At 40.0% G+C, this 23,921-nt stretch overlaps 1 protein-coding gene across 1 annotated transcript; it reads left to right on the top strand.

Annotated features, from left to right (window-relative positions):
• The first annotated feature begins 2,805 nt into the window (after positions 1–2,805).
• Positions 2,806–22,975, top strand: elovl6 (ELOVL fatty acid elongase 6). Its single transcript, XM_074649208.1, has 4 exons — positions 2,806–3,073; positions 19,800–19,931; positions 20,619–20,770; positions 21,326–22,975. The coding sequence occupies exons 1-4, from the start codon at positions 2,991–2,993 to the stop codon at positions 21,766–21,768; spliced, it is 810 nt and encodes a 269-aa protein (XP_074505309.1). The 5' UTR covers positions 2,806–2,990; the 3' UTR covers positions 21,769–22,975.
• The last annotated feature ends 946 nt before the right edge of the window (positions 22,976–23,921 follow it).

Below are 23,921 nucleotides of genomic sequence, written 5' to 3'. Positions count from 1 at the left end.
CACGGTTGAACTGGAAACTTTGACTCGTTGAGTTTTTCTGAGAAAAGCTCAGCTTGCCACAGTATTCTTGCCAAATAAACAAGTTCTCATAGATCGATGTCAGCGAATTACTTGTAGTAGAAAAGAACCAATGACAAACTGTTCAGGATGTGGTCAAATCTTTTATCCAGATTACTTGTACAATTCATATGCTGACAATAAGGTAACCTTTCTGAAGAGAATGTCACAAGAAAGACTCGTGCAACAGGATTTCTCCATGTTTGAATTGGGGATTTTTGGCCAAGTGTTTGTCTATGTGACCATGGGCACATCAAACTGCTTTTTTTTCTCTCCAACGAACAGTCCAAAATCCAAAGATCTTCTCTTTATAATGATGTACATCAGAGAAAATGGGTACAAGTCCAAGTCAAACTGCAATATCATCAGATGATAGGCTTATCATCAGCCCACCATCCAAAGGTAAGTCTGACAGATAGTACAGTCTGCACATCAGTGGGGAAATTGCACAACCTGCAACCAAATCTGGAGAAAGCATGCATCATCGTGGTTACTCTACGTTGGCGTACATGTAGGCACGTGTCTGCGTTTGCCTGCAACCCTGTAGTCAGTATCTAGGTAAAAGTTCAATGAGGGCAGGCGGTGCCAAAAGGCTCACCCCACCTATTTGTCGTTTTGCCAGTGGAAAAAAAATAGCTCCCACCTCTATCGGTCATTACAACAGTAGTACATTGGGAAATGAGCAATGATTGTGCAACAAAGTGACAAAGCTAGTAATTCAAAACTGTCTGAGTACTTTACACGTCTTGTCTTTTTCTTGAAAATCGTGTATTTTTGGAGGCATTAGTGGCTGGAAAAAACAACATGAACACTACACAGATACAAAAGTATGACGTTCCAGTATAGTTTTAAACTGGTAAGACAAATAGCTGTTGAGTGATTTCTGTCCAATTTTGGCTTTTATTATATGATCTGACAACCAGTATCCATGTCACACTGTTGGTTGCAAAACATCCATACTTTGTTCATGTTTGAGATGAAGGTAGATCTCCAAATCCTGTCCAAACCAAGTCCTCACCATCAAGTACCCAATGCTCCTTTTAAATGTAGTTTCTATTGTGTTTAAATGTGTCCTGTCTGGATGTGATAGCCTTTAATGTAGCCTTTTTAATGCAGACTTTGCACATGCAAACCAAAGACAAATTTCTGAAACCAAAGACAAATTTCTGCAGAAATTTGTCTTTGGTTTGCATGCGCTATAGGCATGCCTCGCCTAAACGTAGACATTAAAGTATTTTTGTATTCTATTCTACCATTGTACATACTGTACAATAGTTTCAGATTGGCAACAGATTCTGCTTACATATTAATGCATCTGTTATGATCAATAGCACGGGTTACCGGTTACACGTCTGGTAAGGAAGCTCTCAGGAAGTGACAGTACATTATTGCTCAGTGTGTCTGAAACTAAACATACTACTGTTTAGTCACACAACCGCATCAACTGACAGGAAGTAATCACGAACCCAAGCTGTTGCCCCTCAACGCAATTCTATTTAATGCGCTAAAACACAGCACTTCAGACAGAGGGTAAATACAGGCATATTCAGGCAGACAGTATTATAAAAATAATGTGTATTTATTAACATTACAGCATTTAAACATGTTCTAGTAGAAATATAATACAAGCATGAACATGAACATCAGTTGAACACGTGCAATGTAAATCAACTGTTACGGACATGTGCAATAACACGTTGGTCACTTTTGTGTCACTTTTGTGCAATGTAAATATTGTAAATCTACTGTTACGGATATGTGCAATAACATATGCTGATCACTCTGTGCAATAATTATATAATTATCTGATGAACACTTTGTGCAATAATCTGGCAAAACTGTCATCTCATCAATATACAGTACATATTGTATTTTTATATTTTATATTGTATTATCTTTTATATTTATATTGCACTATCTCTTTTTTTTATTGTATTATCTTTTCATTAGCACCTATGGGATTGTCACAATCTAATTTCGTTGTACTACACACTGACAATGAAGGGCTTGAATCTTGAATCTACTTCCTGTTTACTGACAGGAAGTAAACATGGACCCAAGCTGTTGCCTGGCAACACAATTCTATTGAAATGCACTAAAACAGAGCGATTCAGACAGAGGGTAAATACAGGCATATTCAGGCAGACAGTATAAGTGAAAAAATTTGTATTTCTTTTTAACATTACAGCATGTAAACATGTTCTAGTATAAGTCTAATACAAGCATGAACATGAAAATGAGCATGATTCAGGTGTAATTCATACTGTGCAATATCTTCAGGTGGAATTTCATTACATTCTCACTGTGCAATATCATTGTCTGTTTATTGTCATTACTGTATATACTGCTCCTATTTTATACTTCCTTCTATTTAAATGGTTCATATTTTGTTCTTTTTTTACTGTGTTAGCTGATGCTTCTTGTTTTTTGCACTATCCCGTTTGCTGCTGTACACTGCAAATGTCCCCACTGTGGGACTAATAAAGGAATAGCTTATCTTATCTTATCTTATCTTATGATATGGGACCTTCAAAGGAAATTAGTTTCACTGGACATGACTAAACTCAACTGAATGATAACATTATGGTTAAATGACCTATTATTAATTTTTTTTAAAACTTGAATTAAAGTGAATTGAATTTGAAATAAACAGAATTTTTTAATGACACTGTAATGACAGAGAGCAAAATAAAACTCAGCGGCGCTAGGACCATGAGTCCTCCTTCCTGAGGAAGAGGGCGTAGGCTCTCTCTCTGTCAACCGGTAGAGGAGGAAGGTGCCGCTACCGACGAACTGCTCGCGCACAAACGCGAGGGTCCAGACAAGCAGCACGAGAGATGCGAGTCGAGGGTTGCAAGGAAACAACCAACTAAACACAAACACCTTCTTGTATCATCTTGTTCCAGCAGCAGTGAAGAGAAAACTCAGTGAGCATGTCGGTTCTAGCTCTGCAAGAGTACGAGTTCGAGAGACAGTTCAACGAGGACGAAGCCATCCGATGGATGCAGGAGAACTGGTAAGAGATGAAGGCTACATACAGTAACATGCAATAATGTTGCAACTGCGGTATGTGAGTACGTGCTGCAGGCTTGTAGCCTTGTCGCACATGCATCATCAGCCTCGCTCACCGGGATTAAATCCTATTATATCAGGCTCTCTGTCTCTCTGTCATCATCCGCACATTGCTGCTTGTGTGCTTCATGAAATGAACAAATTCACAGCAGGCCCTGCAGCCGCGTGTGCATGCGATGCTCCTCCAGCAGCCTGTCTGACAGGATACTACATGATGCATTGTGCATCTTTAACCGGGAGGATTTGTCCTTGATTTTCCTGTGATTTATTCTCCCTGCCAGCATCAGTGATAAAGAGTATTGTATAAAGGTCATCCATGGCTCCTCCAGCTTCCTCATCCATCTAAACAGTCACTGGTGCAATACCAGTGGTGGAATGTAATAAATACATTTACTCAAGTACTGTACTTTCAAGTACAATTTTTGAGGTACCTGTACTTGATAATTTCCATTTTATGTTTTTACTCCACTACATTTATTTGATACATTTAGTCACTAGTTACTATGCAGATTTAAATTATTAATACAAAATTAGGGCTGTCAATCGATTTAAAATTTTTAATCGCATGATTGTCCATGATCAATCGATTTTTTTAATGTTCAAAATGTACCTTAAAGGGAGATTTGTCAAGTGTCTAATACTCTTATCAACATGGGAGTGGGCAAATATACTTGCTTTATGCAAATACATGTATATATTTATTATTGGAATCAATTAACAACACAAAACAATGACATATTGTCCAGAAACCCTCACAGGTTCTGCATTTAGCATAAAAAATATGCTCAACTCATAAAAAAAATCAGAAAATTTTGCAGAAGTTTGGAGTGTTATTTAACCTCCTTCGAGACGAGCTAGTATAACATAGTTTTCTAGTTTCTTAATGCGTTAAAGAAATTAGTGGACTTAAAACAAATTTGCATTAACTTTGACAGCCCTAAACTACACTTATTTACATTTAGCATGAGAAATATACTAAAGTCATAATATGGCAAACTGCAGCCCAACAGGCAACAACAGCTGTCAGTGTGCTGACTTGACTATGACTTGCCCCAAACTGCATGTGATTATCATAAAGTGGGCATGTCTGTAAAGGGGAGACTCGGGGTACCCATAGAACCCATTTTCATTCACATATCTTGAGGTCAGAGGTCAAGGAACCCCTTTGAAAATAGACATGTTTTTCTTCGTACTTTTACTGAAGTAAGATTTTGAATGCAGGACTTTTACTTGTAAAAGAGTATTTTTACACTCTGGTATTGTTACTTTTACTCAAGTAAAATGTCTGAATACTTCTTCCACCACTGCCCAATAGCATATTGAACCAGTCATCCTGGTTTTGTCCTTCAAACGAGGTATTACCTTTCTTCTAGTAAAAGTAAAGACTACAGATATCACAGTTAAATCATAATGTACAGGAGAATGAAAAGTCAGCGTACTGCAAGGTCAATCAAAACTCTGTTCTGAGCAAATTATGCAATACTCTGTATGAAAATGGTTAGGGCTGGAACCAATGATTTCTTTCATATCGATTCATCTGTTAGACTATAAAATATCAGGATAAAAGAGAAAATTGGCCATCACAAGATCCCAGAGTCCAAGATAATGTCTTCAAACAGCTTGTTTTCTCCAACCAACAGTCCAAAATCCAAAGACCTTCTATTTATAAAGATGTAAATCAGAGAAAAGTAGTAAATCCACACATTAGAGACATTGGAATCAAAGTGTTTGGCGTTTTTGCCATGACTGAAATGTTTAATCAATCATCAACATAGTCAGCCCGAATGACGCAATAATGCCGCAATAATGCCCAGGGCTTAATTGTGCAAAAAGAATGCTGTTCTTGCATTAGGCGTGTCATTTGCACACCATGTAGTCTTTACTGACTGCATTGTAAATACATTTCACGTAAATATGCTACGCTCAGAGCTAGTGACAGAGAATAACAAGAGAGAAACACGGCTTATGGCAGACAAACCGGACTTTCAACCAGGTGTTTTGTTTTGTGAGTTATGTTAGCGACATTTGTGACATATTTTTTTAGTGACATGTTTTTTTTAAGTGACATGTTTTTTTTAGTGACATTTGTGATAGGCATGGGTCGTGATTTAAATTTTTTTGAATAGTCATTCAATTACAAGGAAATTAAATAGTTTATGCAACTATAGTTATGTCTTGAAAATATATTTTCCCTTGTTTTATCCGTCGCAGGTGCCGCCGGGTAGTAATGTTACTACCAGTAAAACGCATGTGGCACATTCAGTTCGTCTCTTTTCCGTAGACTAGTTCCCAGTGATTATCAAATAATTTGCTTGAAATGCACATCCATAGTTTGTAACGTGTTTTTCATACTTTTGTTATGTTGTTTTCAAACATATTGTTCTTAGTTTACGTACTTATTTTAAGGCTATCCATGATGTTTTTCCTAAACCTAACTAATGCCAAATTCACACCAGGCAGCGGCGAAGTGCGGCTCTCTGCAAAAATTGAATTTTTCTGTGGCAGGGAGGCGTGTTCATGTGTTTCAGGTGGGATGAAATTCTTTGTAACACAGGTCAACATGTCGCAGGACTCACAGGATCTGTTTACTGGTTGGCTGCGGGTCCTCTCTGGCCGCACTTCGCCGCTAAAAGTTAAACTTTTCCCAGCTTTTGTTTGGCCGCAGAATCAAACGGCCATAGCTTGCTGAGCTCGGGAGCACCCGCAGCTTTACATAGACATTGCATGCCAGCTCACCGCAGGACGCACTTTGCCACTGCTCCGGTGTGAATTCGGCGTAAGTGGTTTTGTTGCCTAAACCTAAGTGAGTGGTTTTGTTGCCCCCTGCTGGTACTGCACCTTCATACACACAAGTAAATTTCACACCTCGGCGAGGCCAAACGTTACACTAGCACGCTATCCTCTGGTGGGCAGACGGGTCTATTACACGTTTTGGCGTGATACTGGGTTGGAATAGTTGGTAATTTTTTGTCAATCGACTAATCGATTAATAGTCTAGCTTTAGAAATGATAGAGGTTTTGGCAAAATACTGAATAGAGAACACTGATGAACCTCTAACTGATTAATTACTAAACAAACTCCAACACAGTAACTTCCAGTGTATTTTATGTAATCTTCTTGTAATGACTGAGAGTGTGATTTTAAGGTGAAAACTATGTATAATGTTTGCTCAGGGCAGCGTCTGCCAAGCTTTACACAAACTACACCATTATCCTAGACTGATATTTCACTGTGGCTACTGGGGTTAGGCTGAGTAAACATTGCTCTGTGGTTGTGTGCATCGATGAATTTCATATGTAGGTCATGTGCTGGTCCATCCAACCATCCCTTGCATGAACTCACTGTAGGGTCATTATTGTCCAGGTCGGTGCCAGGTTGAGCAAAGAAATGGTTGTAAGCAAAACAAAATGAGTCATGCGTTACAGATAGCATAGGCTTCATTAAGCATTCAGTGGCACTGGGTTTGTAGAAAGCAGCACACGGTGAGCAGGAGGGATTCATCTGGCTTCTTCTATCATCGGTTTGAACTGCCTGTAGAAAGAGTCACATTTAGCATATTATTTTTAACATAAATTGGATTGAGTGGAGCCAGTTTTAGAACAGTTTCGTTCTTATTCATTGAATGGAATCTGTGTTGGTGTGTGAGAGAGCGAAAGCATGGGAGCAGCGTGTGGGAGCTGTCCATACCCTGGTACTGACAACCGACCAATGGCGTTAATCTTCTGATGTCGGCTGACAGGGCATTAGCCAATCAGGTTTGCAGCTGATCTGTGCTGACTTCTCTGCGCTGCTCCTGTAGTGGAGGATGTCAGACTGGGCCAGTACACATGGCTGATGGAGTCAACGACCACAGGAAATGAGATTTGATAGGTTGTTTATTACATTCAAAAATGTTCAGCGGGCAACTGACTAAGTGTGGCATGTTTTTATGAGTTAAGGGGCGAGACGGAGATAGAAAAAAACAAGAATAAACTAGTTTGAAGGCAAGCGTCGTGCGAAATAGAAAAAAGGAAGCTGTTGTTTGATGGTTACTTCAGTAGGACACTTTGAAAACCAACTGCAATGCTTTTTAACCATGCATGCAGTGACTTAAATCACAGACTTGCACACCACTCTTTTAATGCACCTTCAGCAAACCTCTACTACTATGGTCTGGACTTAACACCAGCTAAGCCAAGTGCAAATGTCAATTGAATTAGTTTTTGGCTGGCAAATGTTTACTTAGCACAAAGGCTATATGTTAATATTTATATGTTTCTGAGTTTATGAATACCAGTTCTGGTTCATTTGTTGTCCTATTATTTTAATAAGAAAAGCATGAGCAAAATCCAGCTATCTTTGGGCAGATTTAGGTTGCCATAAACAGTCTTGTGTAATAAATGGCAACATATTATTTTATTGACGGCGCTAATTGATAAACTCCTGCGTGCTAGCTCCGGCCCATCGCATTGTAAACACGGTATATATGCACTGATGTAGGTCGAAGTTCAATAAACTACCGTTGCACTACAATCAGGTGTGTTACCTTTTCACTGCTGCTGAAAAGACGCCTGCTGTGACATCACTGATTGGGGTGAGGCCAGGATTGCAACACCCTTATACGTCTTAACCAGTGGCTCAGCATTCAGTATTGTAAGTAATAGGACTGCCCCCTCTTAGCCCCAACTAATCGATTAGACAACAAAATCGGATGAGTGTTAGTCAACTAAGAATTTCTTTGGTCAAGGACAGCCCTAGTAAATTAACAATTTGGATACAGACCCTGAAATCTGATTTAAATAAGTTCTTAACCAGTTATGCTGCTAGTGGTGGCAGGATTTATCTGTAACATAAAAACCCATCTGTTAAAACGGAGACACTGCTGATCAACCAGAGCTGGAGGATCTGTGTTGATAAAATGTTACGTTTTTACATTTCAACCTGAAAGGAATCTTCTGTCCAGATTAAGTTAGTTAAAGTAATGCATGTGTTTCAAAACACAGACAGTGAGACATCACCATACACTGTTTATATACTGCACTGTGTATATACAGTATACATTCAGTTGTTGTGCAGAGATGAATGGAGACTGGTACACCGATCTGATGTGTTCCCTTGAGACTGGCCGCAGACAGCTCAGCATTGTGAAGCCAGGATGATTAAGCAACCAGTTGTCAGAAGACTAGGAAAAGGAAGAGGAAGGAGTGGACATGGACCTAGATGCTGTTGTCATCTAGCGACAACATGAGCGCCATCCTCTTTCCCTCCTGTACGAAAATTATAAAAGTACACATAAACACATGAGGTAGTGTACTAAGGGGCAGGACAATACACTCACCGGACACTTTATTAGGTACACCTTGCTAGTACCGGGTGGTCTTCTGCTGCTGTAGCCCATCTGCTTCAAGGTTGGACGTGTTGTGCGTTCAGAGATGGTATTCTGCATACCTTGGTTGTAACGAGTGTTTTTTTGAGTTACTGTTGCCTTTCTATCATCTCGAACCACTCTGCCCAGTCTCCTCTGACCTCTGACATCAACAAGGCATTTCCGTCCACACAACTACATCTCACTGGATATGTTCTCTTGTTCGGACCATTCTCTGTAAACCCTAGAGATGGTTGTGCGTGAAAATCCCAGTAGATCAGCAGTTTTTGAAATACTCAGACCAGCCCGTCTGGCACCAACAACCATGCCACGTTCAAAGTCACTTAAATCCCCTTTCTTCCCCATTCTGATGCTCGGTTTGAATTTCAGCAAGTCGTCTTCACCACGTCTAGATGACGTAATGCATTGAGTTGCTGCCATGTGATTGGCTGATTAGCTATTTGTGTTAACAAGCAATTGAACAAGTGTGCCTAATAAAGTGGCCGGTGAGTGTATATTGGCTATACAGTTAAAAGACATGCATAGTGCATCGTTTTTTAAAACATTTTCACAGCACCAATGACATGATAGAGATGACACAGTTTGTCGAACTCAGTGTTGCTCAGGAAATTGTGGACAGCCAACTCAAAGTAATCGGCCATTGTAATAAACATTCTGGAAAAATTGATAGCGCAGACCAAATAACAGTCGTTTCTGCATACAAGGTTAGAAAAGTGGGAAAAATAAATCCTTTTTCTACATCAGATATTGATGCCGTCAATGCTTTCCTGTTATTTCAGGAGTGTCAGCAGCATCACATACTGTAGCACCTGGGACCTGAGAAAGTGAAGTCAGGTACATTTCGGAGTGAACCTGCCATGTCAGCTGGGTGATATTTACTTCGCTGTTCACTTTTACAAAAAAATATGAAAAAATCCAGTGATTGCATTTAGCTCATACGTATTTTTCTGCCCAAGTCCACTGTACTGCATGCATTAGTGTAACTGTTCAAGGCATTGTGCTTTATTAGTATGATACAAATTTCCAAAGAGGTTCATGTCGGTTCACTATAGTTTTAAATATGTGCTTTCACCATAAAAGAAAGGGTGTTGAACTAAACATCTAACATGTAAACATCGCTGTATATGTCATTATTCAAATGATACTGGTTCGTAGAGATGTCTGTGCTCCCAGCCGAGCTAGAGATAAGCAAGATAATATTCGGACTGTGGCCATTACAGTTAAAACATCTAGCACGTTGCTTTATGAAGCTCCTATCTTCTTATCTATACCGATATCAAAAGCTCAGCTGCTTCACTGCAGAGGTGCATAGAGTTCAAAGCGTATCATTTAACATACTGATTGTCTCACTCTTAGACGTGGTGAAAAATGTTATTGAAAATTATCAAATGGAACTGATCTAATACAGATTGTTGTGTGATGTACTTTTGAAAAATGATGTACGTATGTCAGTCAGAGTGAGCATTGTGTAGATGCATTTGGGGATTTGTGTTTTTCCCTTTTATAATAATGCAGTGGATGTGATTCTGTGTGGTTAAAATCTGCTGCAGATCAAAAACGGCCTGTTATAAGATAGTTTCGCAGTGTGGCCTTACCATCCAAAACAGAGCTGTTCCCCTCTTGTTATACAGACATCTCTAACCTGCTGACTCATTCTGTGCTCCCACAGACGTCATTGTTCTTCATTACCATGCAGGTTGCTTGTGATCTGCGTTCTCCAGTTTTGAAAAAAAGCCTCACGGGTAGATAGCATCGCTATGGGTCTCCGCACTTTTGATGGATCTCTGGTGGTTTAGCCCTGGACTGATAATGAGGGATGCAGAGTCTGAGAATGCTGCGGTGAATGAGCAATGAGATATTTGTGTATCCTGTCTGCTTACTGTTTATATGATTCAGCCACCCTATGAGGGATATATAGCGATGCTGTTCAGGATGTATTGTAGCTCATTGACTAGTCTTGAAGGTCAGGTTCCTTTGGTAGTTGATGAGTTGAGGAGATAAGTCTCTTCCTTCCGAATCTCATGTTTCTTATTCAGTCCAGAAGCAGTCAAGCCTATTGTCCCAGAGTTCCTGAGCCCGGCTATTGGATGGATGAGACCAATAGATACCCCCGTCTTAAATTTGGCATCAGGGTATCATTTCATTGGTCTTTACACAGCTTGTTTCCTTTCCTATCTTGTTCAAGATCTGGTTGAATAATATTTGTAATTTGAGTTTTTTTTTGGTGATTTCACCATAGTGTTTTACACTTGACAGAAATAATGGAATAAGACATTTTTTAGATGCTAGCATTACAGACAGGCAACTAACAAAGACACATAATTCAAAGAGCCACAGTGCAGACGATGTGGGAGAGGTGATTATAGATAATTAGAAGCCATTTCCAAATGTTTATTGAAGAAATTATTTTGCAGGTGACAAACTGGGGTAGCAGGAATTAGGTTATATATTATAGCCATAGTAAGCTGCCTTCTGTTTGTGTTTTATATTATTTATTGTGCCCTGAATGTAATGCACAGCTTACCATATAAATTACCAAAGACATTTTATATTCTGTGTTAAATCAAATGTGACAACTCCAAAACCAAATCAAAGCAAACAGCATTTATTATTTTGCTAATTGAAGAAAATAAATGATTTATTATTATGATTTCCCAGTGCAATCCTAGAGGTTCCTCCTGATGGACCTACAGTCACATTTACAAGACCTTGCTCCTTGCTGCTGCCATTTTAACGAGAGCAGCGCATCATGATGCTGATCATTTCTGACCGTGTTAACCCAGAGTCCACCCCGGGCTTGATGTTTGCTGGGCTGCTCTCCTTCTCACGACGGGTGAGATGAAGATGTGGGCTGGCTCCTCGTGAATTAAGGTCTGCCTGGAGTGGCGCTGCGTCTGGTTTCACTTTCAGATTTCATCAGGCTGTCAAGGAAAAGCTGCGAACAAAGAAGGGAAAGAGCAGTTCATTTTATAGTCCATTTTATTTTGTAGACGTTGAGTCACTGTGCATTTACATTTTTACTAGGGCTGTCAATCGATTGAAGTATTTAATCACGATTAATTGCAAATTAATCGCACATTTTTATCTGTTTAAAATGTACCTTAAAGGGAGATTTGTCAAGTATTTAATACTCTTATCAACATGGGAGTGGGCAAATATGCTGCTTTATGCAAATTATGTATATATTTATCACTGGAAATCAATTAACACAAAACAATGACAAATATTGTCCAGAAACCCTCACAGGTACTGCATTTAGCATAAAAAATATGCTCAAATTATAACAAGACAAACTGCAGCCCAACAGGCAACAACAGCTGTCAGTGTGCTGACTTGACTATGATTTACCCCAAACCGCATGGGATTATCATAAAGTGGGCACGTATGTAAAGGGGAGACTCGTAGGTACCCATAGAACCCATTTACATTCACATATCTTGAGGTCAGAGGTCAAGAAACCCCTTAACTTTGACAGCCCTATACAATGTATTTAGAGCGTTATTTAGCCTTCTTCACGACAAGCTAGTATGCCATGATTGGTACCGATGGATTCCTGAGGTTATCTTTTTCATATGATACCAGTATCTTCCCTCTAGCTTTAAAACTGAGCCCGGTACAACCTAAAAATTTGCGTTAACTTTGACAGCCCTAATTTTGACATGATTTTAAAAAATATGTTGAAGCCTGCATTGTTTACATTGGATAGCGGCCATCTTCTTCCCCGCCTTAACAGAACATCACATCTTTTCTTGGAACATTATCTCCATCAACTTTCAGTTTGTGGAATAGCATGCCTTGCACGCAGTACATAATTGCATTACTGCCCTCTGCAGTTCCAGGAATGTGTATTGGTCACCCTCGTGCTTGACTGTGTACGCGTGTGTCATTATTAGGTGCTAGTAGAGCACAAGATAGAAACTAATTTGGCACCCTTCTCATCAAAACATTGGTCCATGGCACAACCGGTGGTCGCAAACCCTGCTGTGTACATTTGTCTGTGATTGGACAGAGAGACACAGCTTGATCCCGAGTCTTTAATGGTAGCGGCTTCTATCACTGTGAACAAAAAAAAATCTTAATACAATAAGTGGACAGTACAGAGATGCAATCAAGGTGCATGGATTTGGTAAAACTGTTGAGTGCTATATGCTTCCTACAAGCCATTTGTCTTGCTGCTTAAAATAAGCATGACTCAAGATGTTCTTAAGCACTTAACAGGCTGAAATAATTACCACTCAACTAAAGAACTCTTCTGTTTCCTCAATAGATAAATTGTCGCTTCATGTGGGCCACCCGATGCAGAGTGAACCAAACCAATGCGTGATAGCATCTTGCAAGCTTGGTTATTTAAAAGTTCCATTAGAAATGTCATGCAGTAACTGGGACTGGTGGGTGTGTTACTAACCAGATTAGAAATGGGTGCTTCTCGGATGACAGATTATTCTGTAATAGCTAGGTCTTACTTACAGCACCTCTTGGTCTTATTTAGTGGTTTACTGCTCATCCTACACGTTGGCACAGTAACTGCGGTTGCCTTTCCACTGTCTTAGATACAGACAGCAGTGCCAGAGAATAGAGTTACACCCCCCTGAACTGAACTGAGTTACTTTATATGTTAGCGCACACACACTTTTTGTTGTGCATATGCATGTGTGACACTGTAAACACACACACACTCTGGTAAGACAGTTGGACACCAGCTCACAGGCGTGCAGACTCATCCTCAGACTGCAAACTCAGGATTACGTAACGGGTGAAAATCTCCTGGACCAGCTAATACAGATCTAAGTTTCACAGCAGGTTGTCCTGTAGCTTTATACAGCACTGAGTGGGGGAGGGGAGGGGCTGCACGACCAACATCCTTAATATATTACCAACTGTACTGCAGAATATATTACACACCTCTATTGTGATGAACTGTTAAGTTAAGATGGTGTCTACTATGCCTGCTAGTTTACTGTACAATTGTGTATGAGATCTGATGCCTTTTCTCCGTGGCAGTTGTTAGAATGACATGTTATGTTAACATTATTTGTTGAGGATTATTTTGTTGGTCTAGGCAACACTAGAGTTTTGGTTTGTTGGCTTTGTAACTTTATGTTCTTTAGACATGAACACCTTTTTAGGATATGTCAGATTTTCAGCATGGTTTGGCAGCAGTGCAAACTGGGCCAACGCCCAGCGTCTCACCCTGACAGCAATTAACCCCGGGACAAAGAGATGCCATACCTACCTAGCTGTAACTGAGCAGCTCTTCTGATACTTCAATTTTACTTGCACACTATCCTGGTTACATATTCATCATCGCCTGTTTAATTGGTGGTTTTATTGTTAACTAATTTTTCCTTATTACATTTTTTTTATGTGTGACCACACCAGTACAAACAATATATCATTTTTGTGTGTTTATTACAGTATATCAAGCTTTCGGTGCACACATGGATTCATGTAAACACTTTGAACACGTAAAACTTATGCAGTGGATCTGGGACACCTTTATTTTTCTAAAATGAAGCCACTGCTGCTTACTTGTTATTTGGGGGAAATCTCAGCTGGAGAGAAACAGCTGGTTTCCAACCTTGCAGCAAGCGAGAAAACTCTGCTGATTCTGTCACTGCTCCATGCTGATCCTCCCCAAAAGAGCTCTGATGCTGTAGTTTTTTGCATTTGTGCTGCCTCGGCCCACTTTGACAATCAGCAGTCGAGCCTCTCGCCACACCCCTTTTAATATATTGTCCTGTGTAGACAGAAGTCAGGTTCAGAAGTGGTGGTTGCAATGTGGTTTTTTTTATGCATCAAGCTTTGTTTTTCTGCCTCTGCGGCAGCGACAGCTGTGGCCGGAGGCTTTATGTTTTTGGGTTGTCCATTCGCACTATTCTTGTGAACACAATATCTCTGGAACGCCTTTAGGGACTTCCTTCAAATTTGGCACAAACGTCTACTTGAACTCAAGGATGAACTGATTAGATTTAGGTGGTCAAAGGTCACTGTGTCACTGCTAATTATGACAATTTAACAGAAATCTCTAATAGGATAAATTGAGGAAGTGATGATATTTTGGACAGACATGGATGAAAGCTGCAACTTGATTGGCTGGTGGAGGCATACAACCACGAGGCGGTAATTCTATTTTTTTTTTTTTTTTTTCTCAATTATTAGTTTTGTAATTGGTACAATATTTTACGGGCATCTACCATCTTATTTCTCAACTCAAAATCAACAGATCAACTTGTTGTTTCATCTCAAGTTTTTGCTTCTTTATTAGTTTCTGGGTTGTATTGTAGCCACTATTTGATGAACTGAAGGAAGATGGGAGTAAAAAAAAAAAATGAACCCGTCTATGTTTCTTCTTCGCCTCTGACTCTCTAAATACTGTATACTCAGTAAATCCCATCTACAAAGTTAGTAGAAGAGCTTGGAGCATTCTTCAAAAATGTCATTATGAGTTTAAAAAAATATCTTATGACCGTGACTTCACGTCATTTGTCAGTTTGTCAAAGCAGTGATAATGGATCATTCAAAATATGTATCACTTGTATGTTGACTTTTATTTTGAAAATGCAGCTTGTTTCAAGTAGGATAAAATTCAGTTGAAAATATAATTTTTCGGTTGAATCTGAATAACTATGGTCAGGAGTGGAGCTGTAGAGGCACCGTGGAGCATGAAGGGATGATGTGAATTCACACCGATGTCTCAAATAGACTCCCGTGACTGCAGACATAGCTGAGATGCAGCTGGCACTTCAGAGCCTTTGCAAAGACAACAGCAGCACCTCCCCCCACCGCCCTCAACCAACTTGCCAGCTTTGACCATGCCCTTGGGTTTCTTCACCCTTTATTATGTTTTCTGACAGTGTAATCCATCTTCTAAACATAAAGCAGTAGCCCGTGCACATCTTAACCTCTGGCTTACTTGTATACAATGCTGAGAAAACGCAGAGAACAACACGGTAAAGTTCCTCCATTCCTTTATGCTCGCGCTGGATCATTGGAGTAGTTGTGATACTGATATCATCTTATCTCCTATATTGGCTGACATGCAGTATTACATAGATAACACATGAGAATGAACGACATATTGAGGGTACACTCTTTTCGAAAATAATAACAAGAATAACTGTCTTGGTCAGTTTAGACAACACTTCTTAGGTATTAGATGGCCTGTGTTGTAATTAAGGTCTTTTTAGATACAGTTCAAGAAGGTGGTGGAAGTTATGATTTCTGGAGCTTAAGGTGAATCAATTATAATCATAGACTGTATATAAGAAGTGGACATAGTCACCGTGACGTCACCCGTTGGTTTGTGGACTATTGGCGTTTTGAAGCCTCGAGTTCGGCCTTTTTGTTTTTGCAATCAGAAGTGGCACGAGAGGGGTGGATCTAAGTACAACCAAATGCTGAATAAGACATTTTTAGGCGACCAAAAAGGTTATAATTAACTTTCACGAACTGAAATACAACTGTGAAAGGGTTAAAGTTCTAAGACGAAAATGCGGACAACTCGCATACCGGACAACATCGTGGTAGTGACCTGTCAATCACAAGGTAGCCACGCCCTAAAGCATCCCCTGCTTTATGGTCTATTTGACTCTAAATGGGACCATAATTTACTAAATGAACATCATGCTGTATTGAAGAAGACTTGAAACTTCATGTATGTACCTGTTTGTAATAAAGTTTATGTAACTTTTTGTTGAACAGTGGCCACAATAACAGGATAATGGTAAATGCTAAAACGTATTGTAATGGTAACACAAGCAAACAGACTCAATAATGTCCTTTTATACAACAAGCTATCGGAAGTTTGCTAACATTAACCTCCATAAGCTGCTGGTCATACCAGACCAAGCAAGGCGTGTATTGAAGTGAGCAAGTCCTTATGAATAAAAGTTTTCACTTGTAAGAAGTAGAATGTCTTATTTCTTCTTTCAAAACATACACACTCTCACTTTTATCAGGATTAATTGATTATTAAAAAACAAGATTGACTAATTAACCGGTGATTGAGTTGTACATGGTCTGTACTTCCACATACATCAATCTGTCAGCTTTGACAGCAGTACTCTGAAGGGGAATGCTGAGATTCTTGCTCCTCTCCAATCCAACCGGCCTTTCCACAGTATGTAGGCCACTGTGTGTTCAGTGTTGCTCTGTTCTCCCCTCCTTCGTGTGGAGTTGAGAAACAGTGATGTCATTCTGCAGTCCAACCCTGTTGTCATTCTGTGAAAGCTGCTCCTTTCCACTTTGACTGGACTGCTTTGTCCTTTGTTCATCTGCGGAGGACAAGGTGGCCTAAATCAGTTCGTGGGCTTCCTACTGTACAAGAACAGAAAAGTGCCATCTTTCATTCTCTGAATGCTGACCAACAATGAAGTCCGTTATGTTAAAAACTGACTGTTATTGTACTTTCGCTCCAATCTTCATCGACTTGGTTACTGTTATGAGCTTCGCATTCTGAGCATCGTTTTCCTTTCTGTGAGGGAGGGTGGAGAAAAAAGAGAGGAGTCGAGACACTCTGCACAATAGTGATGTCATTTCTTAAAATACTGCAAAAATGCACACTTTTTCTTTCTTTCTTGCCGTGCTACATACCTGATCAGCAAAACAAGGTGCTGTTGTTACAGTGCTCTGCTGAGACTGCGAAACAGAACAGGATGGATTGGTTTGGTTGCATATGTCACGGTTCTGCGAGAAATGTTTGCAGTGTGAGTTGTGCACAGACCATTTGACCAGTACACCAGTGTGCTACTATACTATATTACAAAGACATTTGACCTTGAATAGACTACTTTTAAAACCAAAAACTGACAATAACTGCACTATACTGTATTATGACTGCAATATCATAACTACTCAGGTGTAATTCATACTGTGCAATATTTTCAGGTGGAATTTCATTTCATTCTCATTGTGAAATATCATTTTTCCACTTGTGCAATTTTTTAGTAGTCCGTTTATTGTCAATGCTGTATAAACTGTTCCCATTTTTATACTTCCTTCTATTTAAATGGGTCATATTTTGTTTCACTTTGTTTAGCTCTTTTTTTTTTTTTTACTGTGTTAGCTGATGCTTCTTGTTTTTTGCACTATCCCCTTTGCTGCTGTACACTGCACATTTCCCTACTGCGGGACTAATAAAGGGATATCTTATCTTATCTTATCTTATCTTATCTTATCTTATCTTATCTTATCTGTAACACAATACTACACACATTATGCTTTAAATAGAATCATCAATTTCCACCTTATAATTCAGTGATTAATGTTGTAGTCATGTTGTTCTCTCTGTATAACCTCTAAAAAGCAGCTCAAAAACAACCCGACTCCTTGGGCTAGTTTTACACAACTCATCATCCCCAGGGCCGTTAGACCCAGAGCTCCCAGAATGCCTCATTACTGGTGCCTGTGCACTCTCCTCTGAGAGAGCAAACCTGATGTTTTTATTTGTTTATTCTTTCCAAGGGTGTTGCTGTTCATGCTTCTTTGGTACAATTTCACACGTCTCTACCACAGACTGTGTATATAGATGGACGACGCGTCTGCTTTTTCCCACTGCACAAAAATGCAGCCAAAATATCCCGGATACGGGAGCTGTTGACATCATTTGGAGCCAGTGGCTGCGCAGTAGTGATCGGGTTGGCTGAAGCCGCGGTATCGAGGTCCCGCCCACACATCCGCCTGAGCCAATCACGAGCCGAGCACGGCCGCAGCATGTTAACGTGAGCCACCTAGCTGCTACGTTAGCACCACGGTAGCTGTTTGGCTAGAAAGATACAACAACTAACCATAATATCTCTCTAACTACATTTATGATCAAATTAAACATGTTCCGTTACAAAGACTCGTTACGGTTATGGAAAGTTAAAGTTATATCTCCTCTATCGTATATTTCCCGAGCCTCCGGTTGCACAACTACTTCACTCAGAGCAGCTGTCAATCATGACGTCTCACACCCCTTTTTTATAACATCAAATAACTAATTAAAACCAAACTTATCAGAAAACGAACACTTGAACATACATCAGCGTGATAAGAACTACCTAAAATGACAGAAACCATCTTTGGGAAAAATGTATTTGACGTGACTTTGGGAGGATGTATAACCTATACTGCAGCCAGCCACCAGGGGGAGATCAAGATGCTTTGGCTTGGGGAGCAGTCATGTCGTCCATCTTTATATACAGTCTATGGTCTCTACCTTTGGCCCCTGCAACCTGCAACCTTACCATCTTAAGTTTATTTTCCCAAACTTTTTTGGCTAATGCTCCAAACTATTCCTCTGTTCCCCGTCCAATACACCAAACAATGTTTCAAACAAAGCTGCTCTAGATTCAGGCAGCATGTCCCAATCTTCTGTTGGTCCTACTCAGCATCCAGTCTGTCACATCGGACCACCTGTGCTTTGTAATTGTGCTGAGCGCTGGGAAATGCTTTTCTTTAGATTCGGTTTGACCAGGTGGTGCTTCCTCACAAGTCTTCTCCACTTCATGTGGCACAGCAGTGATCTCTGACAACTCAATTAAGGGAGGCGTCACAGGATGGTGGGAGTTGGAACTGAATAGAAGCAATAAAGTGAAAACTAAGCATTTAGTGACTGTTGGAACTGGACTCACATCATTAAATCATTACTTCAGGCATAAATTGGGAAGTCAGTGCAGCTATTGTTTGTGTTCTGTACACAGTATGTTGTACTTAATATAGTGGAGCTGCTAGAAGAGGAGCAGTTAGAGAAGGAGACTTCTGGTTGTAGAAGTTTCTTTTCAAACTTAGAAATTTGGGGTTGAAAAGGGCATGAAAGACACTCACTACTACCGTAGTAACTACTGTGAAAATGCTTTTAACCGAAGTCTATTAAGGGAAAGTCCCCATTCGAAAACATGCTGTTAGATGTGAGCATCTTGTGATGTGCATAAAGTATGTACTTACACGGTCCAAGAAATGCAATGTTCATGGTGAATAGCTGCTTGTAGTTTTAGGATGGATTTCTAACTGATTAATAGCTGTGAGTTCCTCACATGTCACGTTCTTGTCCTTGTGTCTTCTTTTATATATTAGCCTATGGCAAATTTCTGCTATTTTATCTGGTTGACTCCTCATATTTGTTTCAAGAGGTCTGTTAAGCAGTTAATTATAAGCTGCCCAGTGTTTATGTGATTTGTATGAAATGTTAAGCAGAGCATTGCTGGAAAAGACTAAACATAATCAGCACATTAAGCTGTTAAGGCACAGTAAAGACAATGACATGTCAAAACATGGTTAATGTTAATCTTTGCTTTTTGTTGTTTTTTCTGTTTGTGTTTACAGGAAGAAGTCATTTCTCTTCTCTGCACTCTACGTTGCCTTTATCCTCGGCGGCCGCCATGTCATGAAACAGAGGGAGAAGTTTGAGTTGAGGAAACCGCTGGTGCTGTGGTCGCTCACGCTCGCTGTGTTCAGGTGAGAAAGCACTAACATTATTAAAGGCAGCAAATAAATATTGATTTTCAAACCTAAAGAGTAGCCCTAATTATTTAAAAAAAAAAAGGGCCAGCAGAATAATCAGTTAGTGGCCTAATTAAATGACATTGTGTGATCAATAACTCTTAATGCATTCATGCCATTCACAAACATTTCATGAGCTTTAGGTAGAAAGACAGCTGATAGAATAGCTGTGTCATGCCGTGATTGTGGTGGCATTTGTCTACATTTACTTTTCATCTACTTTACTCAGTCATACTGGTCCTTTTCCTGTGGTTTTCCTAGTTTGAGTCAGTGCGGGGAATAACTTAGACTTGCTTCTTGCTGGGCTGTCGTCTTTTGTTTGTTTTAATTTATGTTTATGGCTTTATGTTGGAATAAATACAGTGTGTATTTACTATGAAATGATCAAATTTGACGTCTGTCATCGCTGTCTTGTCTGTATAGTATGCCTTTTCTACACATAGTGCAGAGTGCATCTATCAGATACTACCAGCAACAGAGGGAAGCAGGTGATATGTTGTTATGGAGCCATAGCACCTCTTGACACATCAAGTACATAGTTTGTCGGCGTAGACTTCACATATCAACTACGGTAACGAAATAACCACACGTTTTCCCACTTCAATGATTTCTTCTGTCTGGTTTGTCTCTCTGTCCTTGCAGTATATTTGGTGCCATCCGTACTGGGAGTTACATGATAAACATCCTGATGACGAAAGGTCTGAAACAGTCCGTTTGTGACCAGAGCTTTTACAACGGGCCTGTCAGCAAGTTCTGGGCGTACGCCTTCGTACTTAGTAAAGCACCAGAACTGGGTAAGTCGAGACCTTTTTTATGGCAATGTCTCACAGTGTCCGTGTAGTAGGTATAATATATTGTTTCCCATGAACCGCCTTTCCCAATTAAATTAACAGACCACTGAGGACGGTTTTGTTTTGAATTCATTTCATTGTCAAAATGTCGTGCATGAAGCTGGTGCTCTTTACTGATGTTGCTTTCAGACAGCTAAGACTTAATACTACCAAATGGCAAAGGCATGTTCGTGAACTGCAATTACAATAATTCAGTCATCCATTCATTCCAACTGTTCTGTTGCCAGTTGTAGCGTAACCCAATGTTAGGCTAAACACACATTAGGCATTACAAACAGGCCTCTAGTATGCCAATGTGTAACCACAGAAATAGCCTGTTCCTGCTGACTGTTTTACCACATGCACAAATGCACATAGGGGTCATATAGTATAGGAAGGAGTGGCATTATTGGTCTTTTTCAAACCATTTCAAACAATTGTTTCTTTACTACTGCACATGCTCTCCATAAACCTCCCCCGTCTCTTGACGCAACCCAACTTCCTCTATCGTACCTGCAGGTGATACCCTCTTCATCGTCCTGAGGAAACAGAAGCTCATCTTCCTCCACTGGTACCATCACATCACCGTGCTGCTCTACTCCTGGTACTCCTACAAAGACATGGTGGCCGGCGGCGGATGGTTCATGACCATGAACTACTTGGTCCACGCCGTCATGTACTCTTATTACGCCCTGCGGGCGGCCGGCTTCAAGGTGTCGCGCAAGTTCGCCATGTTCATCACGCTGACCCAGATCACCCAGATGCTGATGGGCTGCGTGGTCAACTACCTGGTGTACTCGTGGATGCAGCAGGGCCAGGAGTGTCCATCCCACATGCAGAACATTGTGTGGTCTTCCCTCATGTACCTAAGCTACTTTGTGCTCTTTGTCCAGTTCTTTTTCGAGGCCTACTTTGGCAAGTCCAGATTATCGGCCGCGGCTGTCACCAAGAAGAGCGAGTAAACAATTGCCATAAGTATGGGAAGAAGGGAGATAATGAAGAAAAAGGGAGTTGGAAATGGAGAGCAGGGACCAGTGAGATAATCTGTTAGCGGTAAGGGTTGTTGGAAAGAAAGACGAGTGATGCAGAGGTGGCGTGGAGGAGTTAGGAGTGGGGTTTGGGGTGGGAGTGGGAGGGTCAAGAGGTTGGCTGGTGTTTGTGCTTGAGCATTACTACTAATGTGCAGATCTAAAATGCCTCAATGGACGTGGCGTCTCCGTTGAGGGATGCTGAGGAAGCGGCGCCGCCATGATCAGAGCCATCACGACTTGTCCACCTGAAGTTTAAAAAGCCCTTTTTTGAATTCATCATGAATAGTTTTTAAAAACCTAAAATATAACCGAATCACCAGATTTTAAAGAAACACATCTGCCAAGAGCATATGTTTACTTGATATTAAAAAAAATAAATAAATTGGTACATATGAAGATGGATGGAGTTGACGTTAACTTGAGCCATCTGAGTATGTTTTTGTCTGTCTGCTGTCAGTGTTTGTTGTTTTGTTTAATCTGTCAAAGAAAAAGTTTGAAACACTGGTGAGTGTTGGTGGTTGATGTGAACTGACGGGGTGAACGGCACTGTATCTTCTGTGTCTTACATTGCGAAAAGCGATATTTTCTCAGGTCTTAGGTTATCTCTTTCTTAATATAATATGCATATCAAATCATAGCAGACATGTTTAACATCAGTACCGGTTTACAGTATGGCTAAAAAATTCATCCAGTATGACCGCGTAGTTGAAAAGAGTATGAATGAAGTTGATTGGACTGACTGACTCAGATGATCACACTGCTCCTGAGGCATGATGGGAAACAGATGCTGACAGTGCCCTGCGTCACCACTTGTCATGACCTCGCTGAAGTTGCCGACCACACTTGGAAAATGACTTGCCATTGATTTCCAAACGCCTCTCTATGTAGAAGGGTCCCTGACCAGTGAAGAAAACTTGTCTGTTGGACACTGAAGGCTAAAACAGAGGACAAACATATTTATGTTTTGCAAAAACAAAAATCAAACATGCAAATTGTCGAAAATCTGCTGTATTGACTTTGAAAAATAATATGTATCCTTAATGGTGTCTGTTGTGCTATTGTGCATTTGCACTGTATCAATGTCAAAAACAATTGTTGCTGAAAACTTAACGTATGAACAAAGAGTGCAAAAATGTGACGTGCCTGTGGTGTGAATTTTTTTTGTCTCAGCTGTGACAGCTTGTCATCGCACATAGTGGCAGATTTAGAGGCAGCAATATTTAGAAAGGTTAGCGGGTGATTATCTTTTTTATCATCTCGTAGATGGTATGATTGCATGCATGTCAAACATGATTCAGTGGATCTGATGTAGCTGTAATTACAGCCAGTTAAGTGATCTACCTGCTATGAGCTCTTAAGCATATCAAGGATTCCACTTTCAACGTTTGTCAACGCTGGGTGGAATTGGCTGGTGGTGGTAGATACAAACAGCATACATGATACTTGAGTAATTGAGCTAATTGGCTTCTACAATTGCTGGTTGACCTGCATTCAAAAGTGTCTACATCCACTGTACCTGACCTCCCCCTAGAGGTGCAATAGTGCAATAAAGCTTAATCATTGAGACTAACTACATTTGTGAAAAAAAATGTTAAATGGACAAATCCTTCACTTTGAATAAGGACAATTAACTTTTTCTTGTTTGAAAATAAGAATCTCTACTCTTATGTCAGTTATTTTTGTACCTTGATCATCCAATTTTTTTAGTCCTGATATGCATAAGCACACCTTAAATCATTCTTGCTGGAATCTGCAAAAGACTCACTCGAGTGAAAACTTTTACTCAAATTAAGTCCCACTTTGTATTATTCAAGATTCAAGATGTTTATTGTCACGCCGGTTATACAAGTACAATCGTGTGAAATACTTTTTGCTGGGAAGCTCCATTAAAAATAAGTTCTATTACAATAATAAAAGGAAATACTTTGTACAAGGCATATTATGAATATAATACAGTATAAGATATATGATTGAGGTATTGCACTTGTTTATTGCACTTTTTGTGTGAGAAAGTGTCGTATGAATTATCTATTCAAAAGCCTGGGGGAAAAAAACTGTTCCTCAGTCTGCTGGTGAGACTCCTG

The sequence above is a fragment of the Sebastes fasciatus genome, chromosome 10 (assembly GCF_043250625.1).
Source record: "Sebastes fasciatus isolate fSebFas1 chromosome 10, fSebFas1.pri, whole genome shotgun sequence".
Taxonomy (NCBI): Eukaryota; Metazoa; Chordata; class Actinopteri; order Perciformes; family Sebastidae; genus Sebastes; species Sebastes fasciatus.
Note: the sequence above shows the minus strand (reverse complement) of the source record. Positions and strands in the feature narration are given on the sequence as shown.

Excerpts from the sequence above, each read along its gene's own strand:
- elovl6 (XM_074649208.1), top strand. The coding sequence starts at position 2,991 with ATGTCGGTTCTAGCTCTGCAAGAGTACGAGTTCGAGAGACAGTTCAAC. Across the intron at positions 19,932-20,618 it reads CTCACGCTCGCTGTGTTCAG|TATATTTGGTGCCATCCGTA; the intron begins GTGAGAAAGCAC and ends CTGTCCTTGCAG. Across the intron at positions 20,771-21,325 it reads TAGTAAAGCACCAGAACTGG|GTGATACCCTCTTCATCGTC; the intron begins GTAAGTCGAGAC and ends TCGTACCTGCAG.